General features: G+C 43.3%; 2 protein-coding genes across 5 annotated transcripts in view; both read right to left on the bottom strand.

The window, feature by feature from the left end:
• Window positions 1-584, bottom strand: part of CPNE1 (copine I) — a 41,782-nt gene extending 41,198 nt beyond the window's left edge. For 3 of the 4 annotated variants that reach the window (XM_014550674.1, XM_014550675.1, XM_005879759.2), the window contains exon 1: window positions 20-200. The gene's annotated coding sequence lies outside the window, so the exon portion shown is untranslated. Of the gene's footprint in view, window positions 1-19 lie in introns of all 4 variants that reach the window. The other variant, XM_005879758.2, reaches the window with a different exon arrangement.
• Window positions 585-3,186: 2,602 nt separating this feature from the next.
• NFS1 (NFS1 cysteine desulfurase) lies at window positions 3,187-21,200 on the bottom strand. Its single transcript, XM_005879755.2, has 13 exons — window positions 21,028-21,200; window positions 20,335-20,444; window positions 19,513-19,629; window positions 17,347-17,430; window positions 14,370-14,522; window positions 12,997-13,090; window positions 12,334-12,468; window positions 6,437-6,594; window positions 5,905-6,010; window positions 5,746-5,827; window positions 4,740-4,823; window positions 4,237-4,326; window positions 3,187-3,884 (listed from the first exon to the last, which is right to left on the bottom strand). The coding sequence occupies exons 1-13, from the start codon at window positions 21,122-21,124 to the stop codon at window positions 3,821-3,823; spliced, it is 1,374 nt and encodes a 457-aa protein (XP_005879817.1). The 5' UTR covers window positions 21,125-21,200; the 3' UTR covers window positions 3,187-3,820.

The following is a 21,200-nucleotide window of genomic DNA, read 5'->3' as shown; positions in this document are numbered from 1 at the left end:
GGGGCTGCGGGAGTCTTACCGGGGAGAACTGCGCGGCACCCGAACCCAGAGCCGAGTTACTCCCCAAGAGAGCGCCTCCGCCCGCGGCCGACAGCCCCTACGCGAACGGCTTTCCGGAGCCTGCAGCAGCCACCACCTCCTTCGCCGCTTCACAAAATGGCCGCCGGCCCGCTCCGCAGGTCCGCGTTCCAAAAGGGGCGGGATTGGGTGGTGACGTCACGGGCGAGACGGCGCAAGCGCACTGACGTTTCCGGGCTATCTCCCGGAAGTTGCCCCGGTGTGTGGCGAAAAGAGCTGTGAGCCCCTGCGAGCGACTCTTGCGCACTAGCCCCACCTTAGGAGAGTGACGCTCGTGGTGGGATGGGTCCGGTATCTGGGTCAGCCGCTCACTGCGGGGCTTTGTGCAAATTGCTTCGCTTTTTTAAGCCTTTGCGAGAGGAGGTAAATACCTGCTTCGTGTGATTGTTTTGAGAATTAAAAGGACCATAAAATGGTGCCTAGTGATGATTCCCTGACAGAAGAACCAAAACCTGATTCTTTTGCCATTTAAAAATTTCAATCAGGGGAGCCTTACCCACCAGTCTTCGTTAACCCATCCACAGCTGCACGTCGGTATTATTTTATTATAGAAAAATTACTCTGATGCTGTATTGGTCTCCCAGACTCCACTGCCCCTGTCTATACCCTATCCTATATATCTTACATAATAAAAGGCTAATATGCAAATTGTCCCCTCGGGAGTTTGATTGGGAGACCAGGAGTTTGACCACTCACTATGATGTGCACTGACCACCAAGTGCTTTTTTTTTGAGAGTGTGTGTGTGTGTGTGTGTGTGTGTGCGCGCGCGCGCGCGCGCGCAGGGGGGGGGGGGGGGGGGGGGGCGGTGGAGGAGACACATGGCAGGTGACCAACTGTGGTGGGGCACTGAGGGAGCAAGGGAAGGGGGCAGGGCATTGGGCCTCTAGTATATTCATGAATATATGTTCATGAATATCACCATAATTGAACTAATTTTCCAAAGTGCGGATTCAACTAATAAAACCAGGGACTAAATTTCCACAACTTCAACATGCCTGGTGCTGGCCCAGTGTGCCAAAACTAGCAAATTAAAAAACCAGGCCTGAAAAAAAAAACAACCACCACCAGGCCTGGCTCGCTCTCCCTCTCTGGAGCACCTACTGGCCTTTCCCTTCCCTTTCCCTTCCCTCCAGGATCTTTGCCTTTCTCTCACCTAAGCTCCAAGGGCCCTTCTGCCTCTGTAATTTGTTTCCTGAGCCTATGCAGCCCCTCTGGCTCACTTCTACTACCTCTGTAATTTTCTAAATAAACTTTCTCTTAAAATTTCAATGAAAGAAAAGAAAAAGGTCACATTTTTAAATTGATTTGAGAGAGAGAGAAACATCGATTTGTTGTTCCACTTATTTATGCATTCATTGGTTGATTCTTGTATGTGCCCTGACTGCCGGATGGAACCCATAACCTTGGGTGTATTGAGGGATGCTCTACCTGGCCAGGACCAGGCCACACTTAAACAAAATCTATACTTTATTAAATATACTCTTTGTAGGTATAATATAGTGTATTAAAAACAAAACCTACTAGGCACCTCTCCAGGGAGCATGCCCATGCCTTTCTTCCCTCTCAGGTATGCACCTCCTAAACTGTAAGGGTTGCCAGGAGACCTACAGCCCCGGGGAGCAAGGGGCAGCTGCAGCTCATCCCAAGATAACACCCTGAACCTATCTCTGTCTCCAAGGCCCCTTTTCTCTGACTTTCCAGTGAGCCTAAGTAAGCCTGCCTAGGCTCATTTCTTTCCTATAAGGTTTCTAGAGAACCAAAGCAGCCCCACCTACTCTCTCTCCTGATGCTTCCTTTATCCTAAACTCTTTCTGGTTTCACTGTCCTCAGCTTTAATAAACATAATCTCAAAATCACCTGGACTCATTTTGTGAAAACTTTCCTGCACCGAGTCAAAAGAAAAAAAAGAAGAAAAAAACTTACAAAATGCAATGTTGTGTCCAGGATTGGATCCTGAAACAGGAAAAGGGCATTAGTGGGAAAACTGTTGAAATCTCAATAAAATCTGAAGTTTAGTTCATATTATTGTACAGATGTTAGTCTTAGTTTTGACAAATGTACCAAGTTAAATTAGAGGAAGTTGGGTGATTAATATATAACTGTACTATCTTTACAACCTTTTGCTAAATCTAAAATTATTCAAAATAAAAAATTTATTTAAAAAACTTATATAATTTCATCTCTTCCTCCTGTCCATCTGCATTCACCATACTTTAGACTAGTGAGTGGTTCGCAACCTTCCTAATGCCGCGACCCTTTAATACAGTTCCTCATGTTATGGTGACCCCCAATTTCATTGTTATAAATTGAACATAATTAAAGCATAGTGATTAATCACAAAAACAATATGTAATTATATATGTGTTTTCTGATGGTCTTAGGCAACCCCTGTGAAAGGGTCGTTCGACCCCCAAAGGGGTCGCGACCCATAGGTTGAGAACCGCTGGACTAGTGGCTTTCAAACTTTTTTGATCATCACCAACATAAGAAATACATTTGCAACTTGGTATATACATGCAAATAAATAATTTAAAAATATGTATGATGTAGTCTAATTTATTTTTCTCTCATTCGTTTGTGTTCTGGTAACTATCCACCTATGTCTTCAGATCCACAAATGGAAAAATCTCTACTCTAGCTGCATTGACCTTCTACTGGTTTCTCAAACACACCATGCTTTTCATACCTAAGGCCCTTTGCTTTTGTTGCTCATTCTCATCCCTTACTCATCCCCAACTCTTTCCATGACTGGAAATCACATTTCTGCTTAACACCTCCTCAAAAAAGATTTCAAAGTATGCCCAACATAGCAGGTTCTCCCCATTATCTCCTTTACTACTCTATTTCTTCCATAGGCTTATTTATTTACTCATTATATTCTGACTCTCAACAAGAATAATGGCAAGGTCCTTTTTGGTCCTGTTAACCAATGTATCCCCAATACCCAGAATAATATTATGCTCCTGAAAAGCACTCAAATAATTGCTGAAAGAAGAGATATGCAAGCAGACTGAGTCATCTATGGAAATCAAGTGGAGTAGTAGTCTGCTCCACAATTCCCAATCATAGCTTGGAATTCTCCCTGGGCCTCTCATAAAGTCACAGAGTAAATAGAGGAAGGCGATTTTATTTCTCTAATCTGCAAATTAACAAATTTTTAAAAAGAAACAAATTATTAGAATAATGGGTAGTATCATATAGATATTTCTCGCTCCACCAGGTCAAAAGAAAAGAAGATAAGAACAGAAAGACAAGCTTTCTGTTCCATCTACAGTCAATATGAAGAGGTGGCCTCTGAGGCCACAAAAAAAGATTAAATCATAGTTGATTATGTTTGTTCCTGAAGGAATCAGTCTTGCTAGTAGCAGTAAGCAACAACTCAAATGTCCATGTATAGCATCAGGGACCCTGAACAAAGAGCCTTCTTTTAGTTCTTCTGGCTCTCTCCACCAAGGATATAGAGTAAGATCATAACAAATGTTCCTTCTGCTTCAGGGTGAGACATCCACCGACCATAAGAACAGAGAAGGACTCCTGGAGATAAATCGGGAGTGTTTCCCACCAAAAAAGCTGAGACCCGGGAAAGATCCTGTGTTTCTGCCTTGGAGGTGAGCTGATGCTGAAGTCAACTGGGCTATATCAATTCTGGTTTGAACATGAAACACCCACTGGTGTAATGAGGTGCGGTGCAGTGATGACGCAGGAGCAACCAGGACAGCACAAAGTCAGAGGCCCACTCTTCTAGTGTTGGGTCCACTTGATGCTCTTAAGGTCAATGCCATCCTGCACCATCTCCCAGAGAGGGCTGCCAAAGAGAAGAGATATTGGATGAGGGAGGGCTTAGAGAAGCAGCAGCCAAGAATCCTTTATTAAAGGGAGTTTTCCTATACTTAAACTACAAATCACAAATTCTGTATTGATATTGCTGCAAGGCCAACTATTAATACTCTGAAAAACACCTGAATTTATGTGCTTCTTTAGTTTTTAAAAACATTTTTTCATATTCTGAAAATAAGTAGCCAAAGATATTCACTTTCTTGTTTTGTGGAATCTCTAAATTCTAAAATCCAATTATTTGCAAACTGGTTTCCGGCTATGTGAACACAGCATGAGCACTGCAATTTCTTCCAAAGGGTCTCTGGTACAACAGTGCATACCTCATTTCTCGAAGACGCTTCACATGGTAAATGCACTTCTCTACTGTGTAGTCCACTTCCTCCTCTGTAGTGAAACGGCCAATGCCAAACCTGAAAAGGGCACAGGAGAAGAGCTCTGCATCAGAGCTCTAGCACTGAGGTAAATTCATTCAGCAAATACTCAATGAGGATTTACTCCACACACAACATGGAGAGAACATGGTCCTTCCCCTCTAGGTCTGAGTTTCTATGGTTTGTGGACCAGCCACATCAGAATCACCTGAGAAGTTTCCTACTCCTCCAGACCTAGTGAATCATATTGTCTGGGTGTAGGATTCAGAAATCTTCATCTTACACAAACTTTCCAGGTGATATTCAATGAAGTCTGAGAATCACTGGTCTAGAAACTTTCATGAAGAATTAAGAAGGAATAAGGAAAACTAGATTGAGGAGACGATAACAGGAGATAAAATACACACACAAAAAAGATGCCTTTCATAAATGTTACAGCTCAACTGACTGACCTGATAGAAGAGTGAGCTAAATCCTCATCAGTGCCAATTGCTCGAAGGACATAAGAGGGCTCCAGGGATGCAGAAGTGCACGCACTGAGGAGAAAGACACAGAGCCTTGCTCAGTTCATCAACATCTGATTTTAGTCCCAAACCCCCAGACCTGCTCCCATCTTCCAGGTCCCTAGAGTCATAACATGGAGACAAAAGAGACATTCTCATCTGTCAGAGCTAAAGGGCCGATGCTACCGGCACTTTCTGGGATTTAAATCTAGCTTCTCTGGCCCATATGGCGGTTAAACTTTTTAAACAAAGATATTGCCACAGAATGACACCACAAGAGCTGGTCTGACAACAAGAGGCAGCAGAAGACGTGTTCACTCCCCTGTGACCGAATACACCATATTGTACCAGCATAGATGGCAGCTAAACCCGTGGTGGCCTTTAAAGTATACTTCAATTCTGGAGGCCTACAACAGAACTGCAAATACAATACTAGAACAGATACTTGCATCTCCTGGGACTACAAAAGGTACAAAATTCTACCCCAAGAAGCCCTCCTAGAATGGCAACTTCAGCCTGTGCCCAGCTAGCTAAAAAAATAGATGTTTATGCCCTAGCCGGGTTGGCTCAGTGGATAGAGCGTTGGCCTGTGGACAAAAGGGTCCTGGGTTCGATTCTGGTAAAGTACATGTACCTAGGTTGCAGGCTCCTCCCTGCCTGGGCCCTGGTTGGGGCATGTGCAGGAGGCAACCAATCGGTGTGTTTCTCTTACACTGATGTTTCTCTCTGTCTCTCCCTCTCTCTCCCATTCTCCCTAAAAATCAATAGAAAAATAGGCTCGGATGAGGGTTAACAAAATATATAAATAAATAGATGCTTACAAAACGACCTTTATTCTTAACCAAGAGCTCTTGTACCTGTTATCTCTATACCGGAAAGCTCAATAATCTGTCATAACACTCAGAAGCCAGGTTAATCGGTCCTGCCACAGTCCTTTCTACCTGGTCCAACTTACCTCCCCGAAGATAAGGCAACATCCTTGAGTGCCATCAGTAGACTCTCCCCTTCCACATAGGCAAAGGAGAGGTTGATACAACCTGGAAAAGAGAACCACTATGAGAGGAGTCTAGTCTCAGGCTCTTCCAGAATGGGAATAGAAAAGGCATGTCCATACCTGGGTAATGGTGATAAGGGTCCCCATTCATCACCACATCCGGAAGGCTCTTCATTATCTTCTGTATCAGTCGCTCTGCTAACTTTGAAATTCGCTTGTGGTCATACTAAGGAACAGGCAAGAGAGAACTAAGCATAGGACCATCAACAGCAAGGAAACACACAGGACAAGGACCCCTCCTCCTGTGTCCAGAAGTGACTGTGCATTAGACCTACCTATCATCCTATGTTACTCATGGAGACCACTGTATCCCTAGCACAGAGCACAGCACCTAGTATGCAAAGGTGCTAAATAATTGGACACATGGGTTCCAATAACCCAGAAATAAATGAGCTGATAACTACTGAAGGGACCTGGATTTTGGAGCCCATAACACCTCCCTCCAAAACAAGATGCCAGCAGCACTGGGACAAAGACAGTTTTCTTAAACCTCCTCTTCTGGCAGAGATCTGACTCATTCATGCTGAGAAGCTTCTAACAGGAGACCCAGCACAGGGGAAAAGGTTGTGAGAGGAAACTGCTCTCTCCCTACCTCCATCTCTTGCTGTGCCACTTCACACGCAGCCCCCAGGCCCACCACCAAGGGTGTGGGCACTGTCCCAGACCGCATACCCCGCTCCTGCCCCCCTCCACTCTGCAGGGCCTCCACACGCACACGGGGCCGGCGGCGAATGTAGATGGCACCAACCCCTGGGAAACAAAGTTTGTTACATAAAAGAGAAAAAGAAAAATACAGGTGAAATAAAATATAACTTTCCAAAGGGGTCAAAATATTCTTTCAACTTTTCTATAAGCTTGAAATTTTTCAAAATAAAAAAGCTTGGAGGAAAAGAAGAAACAGCAATAAAAGCATAATACATATCAAAATTATTTAACATCAGGAGGGTAACTACCAGAAGGAGTCAAGACTCATTTTTAAGTTTAAAGTAGCTCCGTATGCATGTGTATAATGGCATCACCCAATGCAGCATTACTCACAATAGCAAAAAAAAAAAAATTGGAAACAACTTAGATGTCTTTCATCAGGGGTATGGGCAAATAAATTATGATACATGAAATACAAAGCAGGTGTATAAAAGAATGAGAAAGCTCCTTTTGTACTGCTGCTGTAAAATCTGCAAAATACACTGTTAGAAAACTGTTAAAATTTTAACAGTCTATACATTAATTTTTTTTAATGTATTTTATTGAGTTTTACAGAGAAGAAGGGAGAGGGATAGAGACTTAGAAACATCGATTAGAGAGAAACATCACTCAGCTGCCTCCTGCTCCCCTTGGGGATAGGGCCTAAGCCGCAGTCTAGCCTCCCTTTGTGGGAGGTGACCGGGCTGATCAGGGAAAGGCACCAGCCCCATCACCCCGCTGCTGCAGCCACTGCCAGTCACCGCAGCCACCAAGGTGTTTTCATCAACACGGACTCCAGTCCCTTCACCATGGAAAAATGACAACTTTCTTTCTACTGGGGATCGAGTCCGAAACCAAGGTACATGCCCTTGACCAGAATCAAACCCAGGACCCTTCAGTCCGCACTCTATCCACTGAGCCAAACCGGTTAGGGCATGCACTTTAATTTTTTTAAAAAAGATATGCCCAGCCTGTGTGACTCAGTTGTTGAGCATTGACCCAAGCACCAAGAGGTTGCCAGTCGATTCCTGGTTAGGGCACATGCCAGTAGGAGGCGTGCAGTAGGCAGCTGATCCATCGATGTTTCTATTTCTCTCTCTCTCTTCTCCTTCTCCCTTCCTCTCTAAAATAAAAAAATCTATAAAAACATATTTTTTTAAAAAGACGTATTGTTAGGTGGAAAAAGCAAAATGCAGAACAATGAGTATAGTGTGCTATCTTGTGAGTTAAAAACCAAAGGGGGAGCTCTGGCCAATTTTGCTCAGTGGTTAGAGTGTTAGCCCGCAAACTGAAGGGTCTTAGGTTCGATTTCCAGTCAAAGGAACATATGTTGGTTGCAGGCTTGATCCCCACCCCGGATCAGAGTGCATGGGGAAGGCAACCAATTAATGTTTCTCTCAGTCTCTCCCACTGCCTTCCACTCTAAAACTCAGTTGGAAATAAAATATCCTCCACTGATAGGATTAACAGGGTAGGGGCATCTGTGGGAGGCAACCAATTGATGTGTCTGTCTCACATCAATGTTTCTCTCGGTCTCCCCCCCTCCCTTCCACTCTCTCTTAAAAAAAAATCAATGCCAAAATATCCTCAGATGAGGATTAATAACAAAAAAGGATTAACAACAAAAAAAATCCTTTGAGGAGCCTGACCAGAGTGGCTCAATGGTTGAGTGTTAACCCATATGTACCAAGAGGTCACTGATTCCATTCGTGGTCAGGGCACATGCCTGGGTTGTGGCCTGATCCCCAATAGGGAGCGTGCAGGAGGCAGCCCATCAGTGTTACTTTGTCATTGATGTTTCTTCTATCTCTCCCTCTCCCTTCCTCTCTCTGAAATCAATAAAAACTTTTTTAAAGAAGCTTTAAAAAATCCTTTGAAGAAAAAACAGGAGGAAATCAAAATGGAAGTAAAAAAAAATACCATAATCTCCCAGGGTCTGTAAAACTTAGAAATATGTTTGACTCATGACTTAGCAAACCCACTTACAAGTATTTCATACCAAAATATAAGCACAGATGTGCAAAGATAGTCACTAAGTAGTCAATAATTTTTTAAAATATGTTCTTACTGATTTTAGAGAGAGAGGAAGGGAGAGGGATAGATAAAAACATCAATGAGAGAGAATCATTGATCAGCTGCCTCCTGAAGGCCCCCTGCTGGAGGTCAACCCTGAAACCAGGGCATGTGCCTTGAATGGAAATCGAACTGGGGACCTCTTGATTCATGGGTCGACACTCAACCACTGAGCCACACCAGCCAGGCAAGAATTTTTTTTTTTTAATATATTTTATTGATTTTTTACAGAGAGGAAGAGAGAGGGATAGAGAGTTAGAAACATCGACGAGAGAGAAACACCGATCAGCTGCCTCCTGCACACCCCTCACTGGGGATGTGCCCGCAACCAAGGTACATGCCCTTGACTGGAATTGAACCCGGGACCCTCCAGTCCGCAGGCCGACACTCTATCCACTGAGCCAAACCGGTTAGGGCAAGAATTTTTTTAATAGAGTGGGTACTTGATGAAGTTCACCGCTCACACAGAACAAGTTTTTAGGCAGAGATTGTGGGTACGATAAAAAGTTATCATGAAGAAACCCCAGTGTTTTTTTAAAATATATTTTTATTGATCTCAGAGAGAAAGGGAGAGGGAGAGATAGAAACATCAATGATGAGAGAGAATCATTGATTGGCTGCCTCCTGCATGCCCTCTGCTGGGGATTGAGCCTGCATATGCTCTTGACCAGAATTGATCCCAGGACCCTTCAGTCTCCAGGCCAATGCTCTATCCACTGAGCCAAACCGGCTAGGGCAAGAAACCCCAGTTTTAAAATAACTTATGTACCAAACTACATGAATCAAGAAATATTTCATTTTTCATCAAATTCAAGCATCCTATACTATCTGAATCTCTGCAGTTGTCAAGTTCGGGGAGAAAATGCTCAGATTCCATGTCTGAATAGTGAAGGAAACCATGTTGTCTAAATTTACTTAGATCCTGAGTTCAGAAAGCAGGACTTTGGATAGTGAACAATACCTTTACAGATTTAAGTGCAGAGCAGAGCTTCTGCTCAATGAGTTAACTGGTTTTATCAAAATAGATGTATCTTCAATTAAAGCTAATAAAGGCAACTTTAGGTAAAGATAGAATGGCAGTTGGGCTTTTTAAAATAATAGCTCACAAAAACACTCTTTGCAATCTCTGGAAACCTTTAGAAGAAGTCATATTACATACTTTCAGGAGCTATCACACCTTTTCCCACAGGATGTATACTCAGATGATAAAACCTGCAGACACAGAAAGTGTACTGGCATTACCAACCACCACAGGACCTCATCCCAGAGACAGAAGAGGAATTGTTTTTTATGGCCACCTCTATAAAATAGAGGACAACAATATCTTCACAAAGTTGGGGTGAATAAGCAGAATTCTAGCTAGAAACATTCCTAAATCAAAAGGACCATATAGAGCCCTAGCCGGTTTGGCTCAGTGGATAGAGCGTCGGCCTGCGGACTGAAGGGTCCCAGGTTCGATTCCGGTCAAGGGCGCATGCCAGGGTTGTGGGCTCAATCCCCAGTGGGGTCCTGCAGGAGGCAGCCGATCAATGATTCTCTCTCATCATTGATGTTTCTATCTCTCTCTCCCTCTTCCTTCTTCTCTGAAATCAATAAAAATATTTTTAAAAAAAAGGACCATATAGAATAGACAAATATTCTTGAAAGACTAACAGAGACATAGATGACTAAGTCTAAGAACAAACACCAAGAGATGTACGTTTAAGCCCACACAATCATCCTCTGAGTGGTTCTCAACCTTCCTAATGCCGCGACCCTTTAATACAGTTCCTCATGTTGTGGTGAACCCCAACCATAAAATTATTTTCGTTGCTACTTCATAACTGTGATTTTGCTACTGTTATGAATCGTAATGTAAATATCTGATATGCAGGATGTATTTTCATTGTTCTCGACCCACAGGTTGAGAACTGCTGAAAAACACAGGGGAATAAAGGACTCAAAGACACTGCTCTGCATAACATAAGGGTCAGACAAGCTAGCTGGACTTATTCCCTGTTCCTCAACCAAATTAATGTCTATATGCTTTCTAAGGATTTTCTAAAGAGAACAGGGAAGAATGGTCTGCTACATAGTAACTATGAGGATCTACAAATAGGAGCACACCCTGCCCCCCTCTTATTCTACCCAGGCACCCCAACTTTGCCTTTCCCTCTCCTAAGCTCCAAAGGCCCTTCTTTTGCTGCTGTACCTTGTTTCCTGAGCCTATGCAGCCCAGCTGGCTTACTTGTACTACCTCCGTATTACTTTCTCTTATAATTTAAAAAAAATAAAATAAAATAAATGACACTTGAATTCTGCAAGGCACTCTGAATTTACAACTTCTGAGATCACAATAGTCCCAAATGATTCCAAGTGTAATAGGCAGTTAGACAGACATGAGCAGAGCAAGGACCATGTGCCAGGTACAGAAGGTCACCAGGGCAGAAAGTCCTGGGTGCCCAGCAAAGGACAGTTATAGGGTTGGACCTCGCCCCCCAGGGTGACTGTTCTTCCCCTAGTATACTGCTGGTCATGCAGTTTAGACCCCCTGACCCTTCCTCCCTAGAGATAACATCTAGGCCTCAGTTGTATTTCAGCTCCAGGCCCAGAAAAGCAGCAAAACCAGACCAGCGACCCCATGGCTGACCTCAGGACCAGCTGCATTGACTAAAGACCCCCTGCAGTTGAGACTTAGACCCTGAAAGGACACATCTGGAAAGCTGCTGAATATTTTTTTTGTAATATATTTTTGTTGATTTTATTGATTTAGAGAGGAAGGGAGAGGGAGAAAGAGATAGAAACATCAATGATGAGAGAGAATTATTGATTGGCTGTCTCCTGCACACCCCACAATGGGATCAAGCCTGCAACACAGGCATATGCCCTGACTGGTAATCGAACCATGACCTCCTGGTTCATATAGGTCAATGCTCAACCACTGCGCATGCCAGCTGGGCTGAATATTCTAATAAGATCTTCCCGTGGGACCTTCCCTAAAATCTCTATCCAGCCCTAGCCGGTTTGGCTAAGTGGATAGAGCTAGAGTGTGGGCCTGTGGACTGAAGGGTCCTGGGTTAGATTCTGGTCAGGGGCATATGCCCGGGTTGCAGGTTCCAATGATTCTCTCTCATCGTTGATGTTTCTGTCTCTCTCTACCTCTCCCTTCCTCTCTAAAATCAATAAAAATATATTTAAAAAAAATAATAGCCCTGGCTTGTTTGGCTCAGTGGATAGAGCATTTTTTTAAAAAAATCAACCAATGAATGCATAAATAAGTGGAACAACAAATCGATGTTCTCTCTCTCTCAAATAAAATGCGTTTTTAATAAATAAATAAATAAATAAATAAATAAATAAAATCTCCACCCAGTGCTCTCTCCCTCCCCAGAGCATGACCATGCCTTTCCCTTTCCCTCTCTACCCACCCCCAAGGCATGTTACCATTATCTTCCTTACTCCCTAGCTTATAGGGTTCTCCCTTTACCTCTATAACTTGTTTCCTAAGCCCATTTCTCCTAGGAATTACTTTTTCTACCTCTGTGCGTTACTAAATATGTGTTCTCTTATAGTTTGGGTCTTGGCTCTAAATTCTTTCGTAGCTAAACTCAAATACTGAGGTTGCTGCACCCAGGTCTGGTCTGACCCCACCAGTTAGTTACCTGGTGCTGTGTCGCCTACAACACAAGAAACACCTATCAAAGGGTTTACTGGGGAGGTACAGAGCAGAGGAACTCTAGGAGGGGCTGGTACCTTTGGGACCATAGATTTTGTGACCACTGATGCTCATGAGATCAATTTTCATGTCGTTGACATCAAGTGGGATTTTTCCAACAGCCTGGGCTGCATCGGTATGGAAATAGACCTTTCTGGAACTGCAAATCCGCCCTGAGGAAACAACAGAGGGAAAGAACATAGCACAATGTTGAGAAGTCACTTGGCAGTGATCCCACAATGTTCCATGAGTTCTAAGGCAAAACTGCATCTGGCATTAGCCTCTAACCATGTAATAAATCATTTCTCTTTCTCTTCAACACTGGTCTTTCAACATATCAGATCAACTTTCATATCCCTTTTTATTTAAAAGAGGTAAAGATTAACAGATGAATTTGCTAATGTGACTAGGAGGTTGAGTCTGGCTCTAAGTTAGCATAATAAAGAGATGTTCAAAGCTGAAAACAGAGGAAGAAAAAAAAGAGTAGAGGTTTTTGGGGATTTATTTTTACTACACCAACTGCAGTAAAATGAAAAGAACATAAAAGGTACTAGACCTGGATTCAAATACTGGCTATATCATGTATAATGTCTCTTTCCCCAGATTTTCTTACTGTATTCTATAAAGTGTTACAGCTCCCAGCCCCCTCCCGCTACTCAGGTGCTTGGTGGGCAAGCATAAGGCTTCAGGACGACACTCACCTATTTCCGAAATGGGCTGCTTCACTCCAATCTCATTGTTCACAGACATGATTGAGACCAGGCTGGTATCGGGCTGAATAGCAGCCTCTAGTTCCTAAGAATATCAGGAGTAAGGAGGCTATACAGCACTACCAGGTACTCCCTAACTTAGAATGTGGGCAAGCTTAGTCTTTTGCTACACACCTATCAGAATAGTGATAATACAAAATTGCTGGGGAGGATGCAAAGAAACTGTATCATTCATATTTACTCATGGAAATGTAAAATGGTACAGCCACACTGAAAAACACTTTGACATAAAAACCAAAACACTTTGGCAGTGCTTGTTCTTTATAAAACTTGTGAACAAAAAGGGGTGCTGTAATAAATCAGTGACCAAGAATAATCTCACAGGGTGATCTGATAAAAAATTCCTAACTGGCCCTGACTGGTGGGACCAATAGAGCATCAGCCTGAGCACTTAAGGGTCTCAGGTTCGGTTCTGGATCAAGGGCACATATCTGGGTTGCAGGTTCGCTCCCTGGCCCTGGTCGGGGGCAAATGTGGGAGGCAACCAGTTGATGTGTCTCTCTCTGAAAAGCAATGGGAAAAAATATCCTCAGATGAAGATTTTTTAAAAAATTCCTAACTGAATTAAAAAAAAAAAATTAAGACCTCTAACTTCTTTAATGAAAGGTTTATCTTGCCTTAAGCAAGCCCTGTCCATTGTTCTTGGGCATCTAGGTTAATACACCTTTGAAATACCAGAATAATCCTCTTTTCCACACCTCTCAGAGGTGTGACCACCCTCAAAGGAGCACATAATCTTGTTAACTATTCTGTAAACCAATCAGAGATTTCTCTGCCTCACTTTCTCCTACCTTCATGTAATGTTATGTTCCCTCCTTAATTCCAAATGTACGTGACAGGGTTCTGTCTACATACTATATCTTAGGATTTGTCTAGGGATGCTAGTATCCAAACTCTGGTGGACAAGATGCTTGGACTCACTACCCAAAATGGACACATAAGGACATAGTACAAAAAGGGAAATATTCTTCTAAAAATCTTTACCTCCTCTTTAGAGTAGGGGAGGAGGCCAGAGCTTTGCCACGGTATCAGCCCCTGGCATCCTGCACACACATCCAGTGACTCCCACACAAACCAGGAAGCAGCAACAAAGCTGAGAAATACATCCTCCAGAGAAAAGGAAGATGGTACACACTCAAAGGGAACATAATCTTGGTTTCTCTGCCAGGCCTATTTCTCTAAGCCCCTCCCTCATCATTAGATCTAGTCCTTCAAGCTTGAGCTAAGGCTGGAGATAGATATAGATACACAGGCAGAAGACATGCTGCTCCAATTTTCCCACTCCTGCCAAGAGCCACTCCTACCTTCAGGTCAATGATCCCACTCTTCTTCACTGGGAGGTAGGTGACCTGAAAGCCCTCAGCTTCCAGTGAACGGCAAGAGTCCAAGACACATTTGTGTTCTGTCTGGGAGGTGATCAAGTGCTTTTTCCGTGACCTATAAAACCTGGCCACCCCCTATAAATTGGTGGTGGTGGAAGAAAGGAGAATATACTCAGAAAGACAGCAATGACTTCCATCCCATTTGTAAAGGGAAAGTGGGCAAGGTGGTATGCTCCAAGATCAAATCTCTAACACCCACTGGTTGTCCTACAAATCAATTTAATTCTGATACTAACTACCCAGAGTTAGTGCATGTTAAGGGGCTCAGTCCCAGAAGACTGCTCCCACTTACAACCCAACTGCAAGTCCTGGATGTCACAACCATCCGCCATACTTCTACCCAGCTGGCTACAAATTCAGGGCTTCCACAGCCCTCTAAAGTTCAATAATTCACTAGAATAACTCACGGAACTCATTAAAAGTGTTGTACTTATGACCAGGATTTTATTATAAAGAATACATCTCAGAACAGCCAAATGGAAGAGATGCATATGGTGAGGTCTAGAGTGGGGAGGGGCTTCCATGCTCTTTCCTCCTAGAATCTAGGCATGCCACCACCTTCTCCACACACCCATGAGTCCACTAATCTGGAAGCTCCTGCAAGCCTCTCTGCCCAGAGTTTTTATGGGGGTTTCATTACATAGGCATGATTGATTAAATCTTTGGTCATTGGACCCAATCCAATCTCCAGTCCCACTCTCCTCCCCAGAGGACAGGAGAGCGGGAAGTTCCAACCTTTTAATCACATGCTTGATCTTTCTGGAGTAGCCAGCCTGTCCCTTGAAACTAAGGGCCCACATGAATTACCTCATTACCATAAACTCAGAAATGGTACAAAGAAGCTTGTTTTGAATAAGGAATGACAATCCTGTCATTCAGGAAACTCCAAGGCTTTTTGAAGCTCTGTACCAGGAACAGGGAACAAAGACCAAATATATTCACAGATGGAAAATAGGGAACATGCCTACCCTTACACCACAAGCAAAAGCCTCTCTCATTTATTTCTATTTAAATAGCAAAACATGCAAATATAGGGATACTGATTGCCAAAGCTGGCAGTGTAGAAGTGAAACTCATACACTTATTCCTTGCTAATGGCAGTATTTATGCTCTAAGTCTTCAGAGAATTGTGTAGAAAGATGTCTTAAAAGCTGTATTCACATTCTTTAACTGTGATTCCTCTTTTGGGAGTTTACCTTAGGGAAATATTTCAAAAAATAGAGAAGCTATAGAGACAAAATATGCTTTAGTTATATTTACAATCCTCAAGAAAAATGGGAAGGTTAAACACACCCAAGAGAATGACTAGTAAAATGAATACTAAGTTGTGATAACACAACTCCATAAACAAGAATGTACTTATAGTAAAAATAATGGAGTTTGAAATGGAAGAACATAGGATATGTTATCAATGGCTACAGAAGAATAAATATGACATGCTACAGTTTGTGAAAATATTAAAAGCATATTCATATATATGTGGGGGTTTTTTTTGAAACAACAATAAACAGAATTAGTTTATAACATAATTAACTTTTCGGAGCAGGTCTTGGGGCTAGAATAGGGGAGGAAGACATATTTTATTTTTAAACTTTTCTATAGAGTTAAAAATCGTACTACAAATATATGAATTACTTTCTAAAAATTAAAGAAATAAAATGCACAACCCCATTCCTCCAGAGCTTATCATAGAGCATTACTATAAAAGAATATAAACTAATTAGGCCAAATTTAAAACATAAAAACTGTATGTTCTCAAAGACAAGAAACATAAAAGGAAAACATTTAAAAGTTGCCCCATCTCCTATCTCATTCACCCACAGTGTAGAAGGCTCTAATAGCAGGTAGATATTTACTCTACCTATCCAGGCCACTAAGGGGGACAATGTCACAACTATTCTTAGCAATCCTTAACCTCTAGGTTTGGGATCTGTGGGACCTTTCAAAGCAAACATTTTCCAATTTTTGAAACCATCCCCATAGGGGATCTGGCTCTGTGGTCTCTATAGTCCAAAGAAAGGACGATTTCCTGCTAACAGAATCAGGCAGTATGATTCTGGAGCTTGTCCCTGGCCTCTTACACTCAGGACAGGTCATAAAATAAAAATAACATAAAATACACAAAAATAAAATAAAATATTGGACACACAGTTGAGAGACAATGATGAGAGGGGGTAAAGCCAGAGTTGAACTTATAGCAGCCCACAATTTATTAGAACCAGAGTATTTACACAAGTGATCCTGGTAACCAGGCTCAATCAAAGGTGAGTATGTTCTATGAAACACCAACATAACTATTGAGAGTGGAATTTTACTTTTATAAGTACCAAATATCTGTATGTCCCAAGGGTAAAGTTGTGCTGATCCTAGAATGGGTGACCAAGTGAATGCCTGCAGAGGGTATCACAGTAATCAGAACTTTAAAAAAAAATGGGGACATTTAAAGAATTGGGAGGTGCTTGTTGCAAACAGATCTGATCAGAAAGAAAAGGGAAGGCTGAGAGGAAGGCAGCTGTGAAATCATACATACAAGGGTGAAACTGAGAAACATGCCCAATTGTAAGTACATTCTGGACTTCACTGTGACTAGATCCAAAGGACGGGGAAAAGCGTTAAGTCACCATTATCCACTCTGTGAAGTAGCTGCTGTCCCAAAAATCAAGTGGTTAATGTTCCAAGAGCCACTGCCTTTCCTATCCAACTACCTTACGGAACTCAGTTCAATAGGAGCAAAGATTTTAGATGGCAAAGGATTGAAGGAAGCAACAAATTAGAAAGAGTATATGTGTCTTCTCTTCACAATAGGGTGGGAGTGGGTGGCTGGGAAATACATGTATGAGCCCAGATGATAGAAAGATACCATATCCCAGGTCAAGAAAGGCCCAATATGCCCTCTTACCTTAATTGCTATGTTATTGGATTCAGTAGCGCCACTAGTGAAAATGATCTCACGAGGATCGGCCCCAATGAGAGATGCTACTTGCTGCAAGCCAAGAAACAGAGATAAGTAACATCAGTTCCCCAGGAAAGTACTTGACTACAGGACACAGCTAGGACAGAGCTCTAGATCAAGAAGAGCTCCACTGTATTCCATCAACTGCCCAAGAAGAAGCTCTGCACCTACTAGGGTGAGACAAGGATAAATTTACTTACATCACAGATCCCAGGCTTCCCAGCCCAAAACAAAATAATAATAATAATAATAATGGTGTTTTTTAAAATATGATTTTATTTTTTATTTTAAAAAATATATTTTTGTTGATTTCAGAGAGGAAGGGAGAGGGAGAGATAGAAACATCAATGATGATAGATAATCATTGATTGGCTGCCTCCTGCATGCCCCCCACTGGGGCTCGAGCCCGAAATCTGGGCATGTGTCCTTGACTGGAATCGAACCTGGGACCCTTCAGTCTGCAGGCCAACACTCCATCCATTGAGCCAAACCAGCCAGGGCTGATTTTATTGATTTTAGAAAGAGAGAGAAAGACAGTGGGGATCAAACCCAAAACCTGAGTACGTAGCCTGACCAGAAATTGAACTGGTGACTTTTTGGTGCATGGAATGATGCTCAACAAACTGAACCACACCTGCCAGGAAAATATTGCTGTTTTTAAGACAGTACTAGTGCGCCCTGACCGGTTTGGCTTAGTGGATAGAGCGTTGGCCTACAGACCAAAGGGCCCCGGATTTGATTCCAGTCAAGGGCATGTACCTTGATCGCAGGCTCCTCCCAGACCTGGGCCCTGGTCAGGGCACATGCAGGAGGCAACCGATCGATTTGTTTCTCTCACATTGATGTTTCTCTGTCTTTCCTTCTCTCTTCCACTCTCCCTAAAAATCAATGGAAAAATATACAGTGAGGATTAACAAAAAAAGAAAAAGAAAGTACTAGTGCCTGGCTGGTGTGGCTCAGTGGTCAACCTATGAACCAGGAGGTTACAGTTTGATTCAGGGCACATGCCGTGGTTGTGGGCTTGATCCCCAGTAGAGGGCATGAAAGAAGCAGACAATCCATGTTTCTCTGTCACTGATGTTTCTATCCTCCTCTTTCCTTCTCCCTTCCTCTCTCTAAAATCAATAAAAACATTAAAAAAATAAATAAAAAAGCACTATTTCAGCCTTGGCCAGTGTTGGTAGGAGCATTATTCCATACACGAAAAGGTGGTGGGTTTGATCTCCAGTCGGGGCACATGTGGGAGGCAACCGATTGTCTTTCTCTCTCTTTCCCTTCCTCTAATATAAATTTTTAAAATTTGTATTAGCCCTGGCTGGTTTGGCTTAGTGGATGGAACATTGGCCTGCGGACTGAAGGGGCCTGGGTTCGATTCCAGTCAAGGGCATGTGCCTTGGTTGTGGGCACATCCCCAGTGGGGGATGCCCAGGGGGCAGCTGATCGATGTTTCTCTCTCATCGATGTTTCTGGCTCTATTCCTCTCCCTTCCTCTCTGTAGAAAATCAATAAAATATATATATTTTTAAAATTTTGTATTAAAAGAAAAAGCACTATTGTGCTCGTCATATATATAGGCATTGGATTAATAAACCCATCACTAGCATTGTCTCATTTAATTCACCCAATAACCCTAGGGAGTAGGAACTATTACAATCTCATTTGCAATGTGAGGAAACTAAGGCTTAGAGAAATTAAATAACTTGCCGAAGGTCGTTTAGTTAGGGAATGTGGGAACTAATCAAATGCCTTTAGAGCAGTGGTTCTCAACCTTCCTAATGCCACGACCCTTTAATACAGTTCCTCATGTTGTGGTGACCCCCAATTTCATTGTTATAAATTGAGCATAGTGATTAATCACAAAAACAATATGTAATTATATATGTGTTTTCCAATGGTCTTAGGCGACCCCTGTGAAAGGGTCATTCGACCCCAAAGGGATCGCGACCCACAGGTTGAGAACCGCTGCTTTAGAGGGACACAAGGCCTGCTCTCTGAATCTCTTAAAGAGTCCCAAACCGTTTCTACCTCCACCCATACCTACCAAGAAGGAAATGCCTCCCACAGGCCACTAAATCCATGACATCAGTATCTCCTAGATTCCTCTGTACTAACCTGGCGAGCACGTTCCATGGCTGCCTCACTCTCCCAGCCATAAGCATGTGTCCGGGAGTGTGGGTTCCCATAGTAGTTGACTAGGTAAGGGAGCATGGCATCAAGCACCCGAGGGTCCTGAGCACAAAAGAACAGATCAGTCCTCTTGAGTTAACTTAGGCCCCACTCCATCTCCTCAGACCTGCCTCAACAAACTCCCAACCCTTCAGACAATGCCCAGATTAGGCCTCAAACATTCTTCCAGCCCCTCAGGTACTAACCAAATATCAACTTAATACACTCCCACTCCCAATCCATCTTAAATCAGGCTATTCTACCATCTCCCTGGGTAATCTATAAACACTGTCATGTCCTGGCAGCCATTTCTGCAGGTATTTACATTCCTACCAGGAAATGTGATCTGCAAGGGGCCAGGACATGACAGAGTCCACATATTGGTGAAATCTTGTATTAATATTCAAGTGCTCATCATGTGCCACGCTGTTAAGGGCTGTTTTATGTCTTTTCATCCATTTACTACTTGCCCACATTCATAGTTACTAAACAGCAGTGCTGCTAATTCCAGAGCCCATGATTTTAACTACTACTATAGTGCCTGCACTGAAGTGATTTGACCTAGAAGATCAATAGCTTGTAAGTAGTTGAGTCATTTCTAGTGGACTGCAACTTAAGCCTCCTTACTCCTAGCTCACTGCTTTTTCCTGCACACACTCATCAATGGCTCTTAACTCTACAAGAATCCAACAACCCCTGCTGTACATTGTCACTGCTACAATATAATTCCTATAAACAGCATGGGCAAAGCTGCCCCTCCATCCTTACCAGAGGAGTTGTAGCTTGCACATCCATATACAGAGGTCGCAGCACTGACTCCATCTCTGGAGCAGTGGCTGTATCTGAGGGAACAGCAGACTGGGGAGCATGGTCTGCAACTGCCAAAAATATGGAACAGAGTGGCCACGTGACTATGGACACAGGGTATCCAAGACATCAGAAGGTAAAGCCGGGATGGAGGTGAGTTAAGTTTAAGGAATAGTGGGGTTCAATCTTAATGAAAAAGGAAAGAAAACATCAGGATTTGAGCAAACTGTAAAAGGAGATAAGGGACAGAGGCAGGGCTCTTGGAGGGGGATGTTGGGACATTATTAAAGTTGCATCGTTGGGAGTTGGGAAGGCTCTGAAATGGCAAAGCCATTTAGGAGGGATGTGGAGACGTAAGATCTCTTTTGAAGGTTACTTGCTGGACCACTAGCATCTCTAAAAGTTGGTTAGAAGAACGAAGGCCGAGCCTCAGGCTCGGAAGGCCAGTGGGATAAGATCTGAGCGGGTCGCGGCGAAGTCACTAAGAAAGCCAGCTTGAGAAAATTGGAGGGATGAAGCCCAGGGAAAGGGTCAGAGGGTCTGGGTAGGGGCGGAAGAGGGAGGCTACGGAATATTCACAGGTGCGTCGCCGCGCGGAGGAGAAAGAAGGCGCGCCTCCTGGGAGGGTAGCAGCAAGCGGGACCCGGAGCGTACCGCGCAGGCGCAGACCCCGAGTGGGCGCCTCCGGCCTCGGCCCCTGAGCTGCTGGCAGGGCCGCAGCCACCCGCCTCCAAGCTGTCCGCAGCAACATGGTCCCGGAGGCACAGCCCCTCGCCCCGAGCGGCTGCAGTACTTAGCTACGAACTCCCGGAAGTACTGTCCAGTGC

This window comes from Myotis brandtii, unplaced genomic scaffold (assembly GCF_000412655.1).
Source record: "Myotis brandtii unplaced genomic scaffold, ASM41265v1 scaffold61, whole genome shotgun sequence".
In the NCBI taxonomy this organism is placed as follows: Eukaryota; Metazoa; Chordata; class Mammalia; order Chiroptera; family Vespertilionidae; genus Myotis; species Myotis brandtii.
The sequence above is the reverse complement of the archived record's forward strand: the minus strand, read 5'-3'. Positions and strand labels throughout refer to the sequence as shown.

What these genes read in the sequence shown, in the direction of transcription:
- NFS1 (XM_005879755.2), bottom strand. Translation starts at nt 21,124, where the DNA reads ATGTTGCTGCGGACAGCTTGGAGGCGGGTGGCTGCGGCCCTGCCAGCA. An exon ending in CAAAATCTATGGTCCCAAAG is followed by an intron (nt 6,595 to 12,333) that starts GTACCAGCCCCT and finishes TTTGTTTCCCAG; the next exon opens with GGGTTGGTGCCATCTACATT. An exon ending in GTTGCCTTATCTTCGGGGAG is followed by an intron (nt 4,824 to 5,745) that starts GTAAGTTGGACC and finishes CTTTCTCCTCAG; the next exon opens with TGCGTGCACTTCTGCATCCC.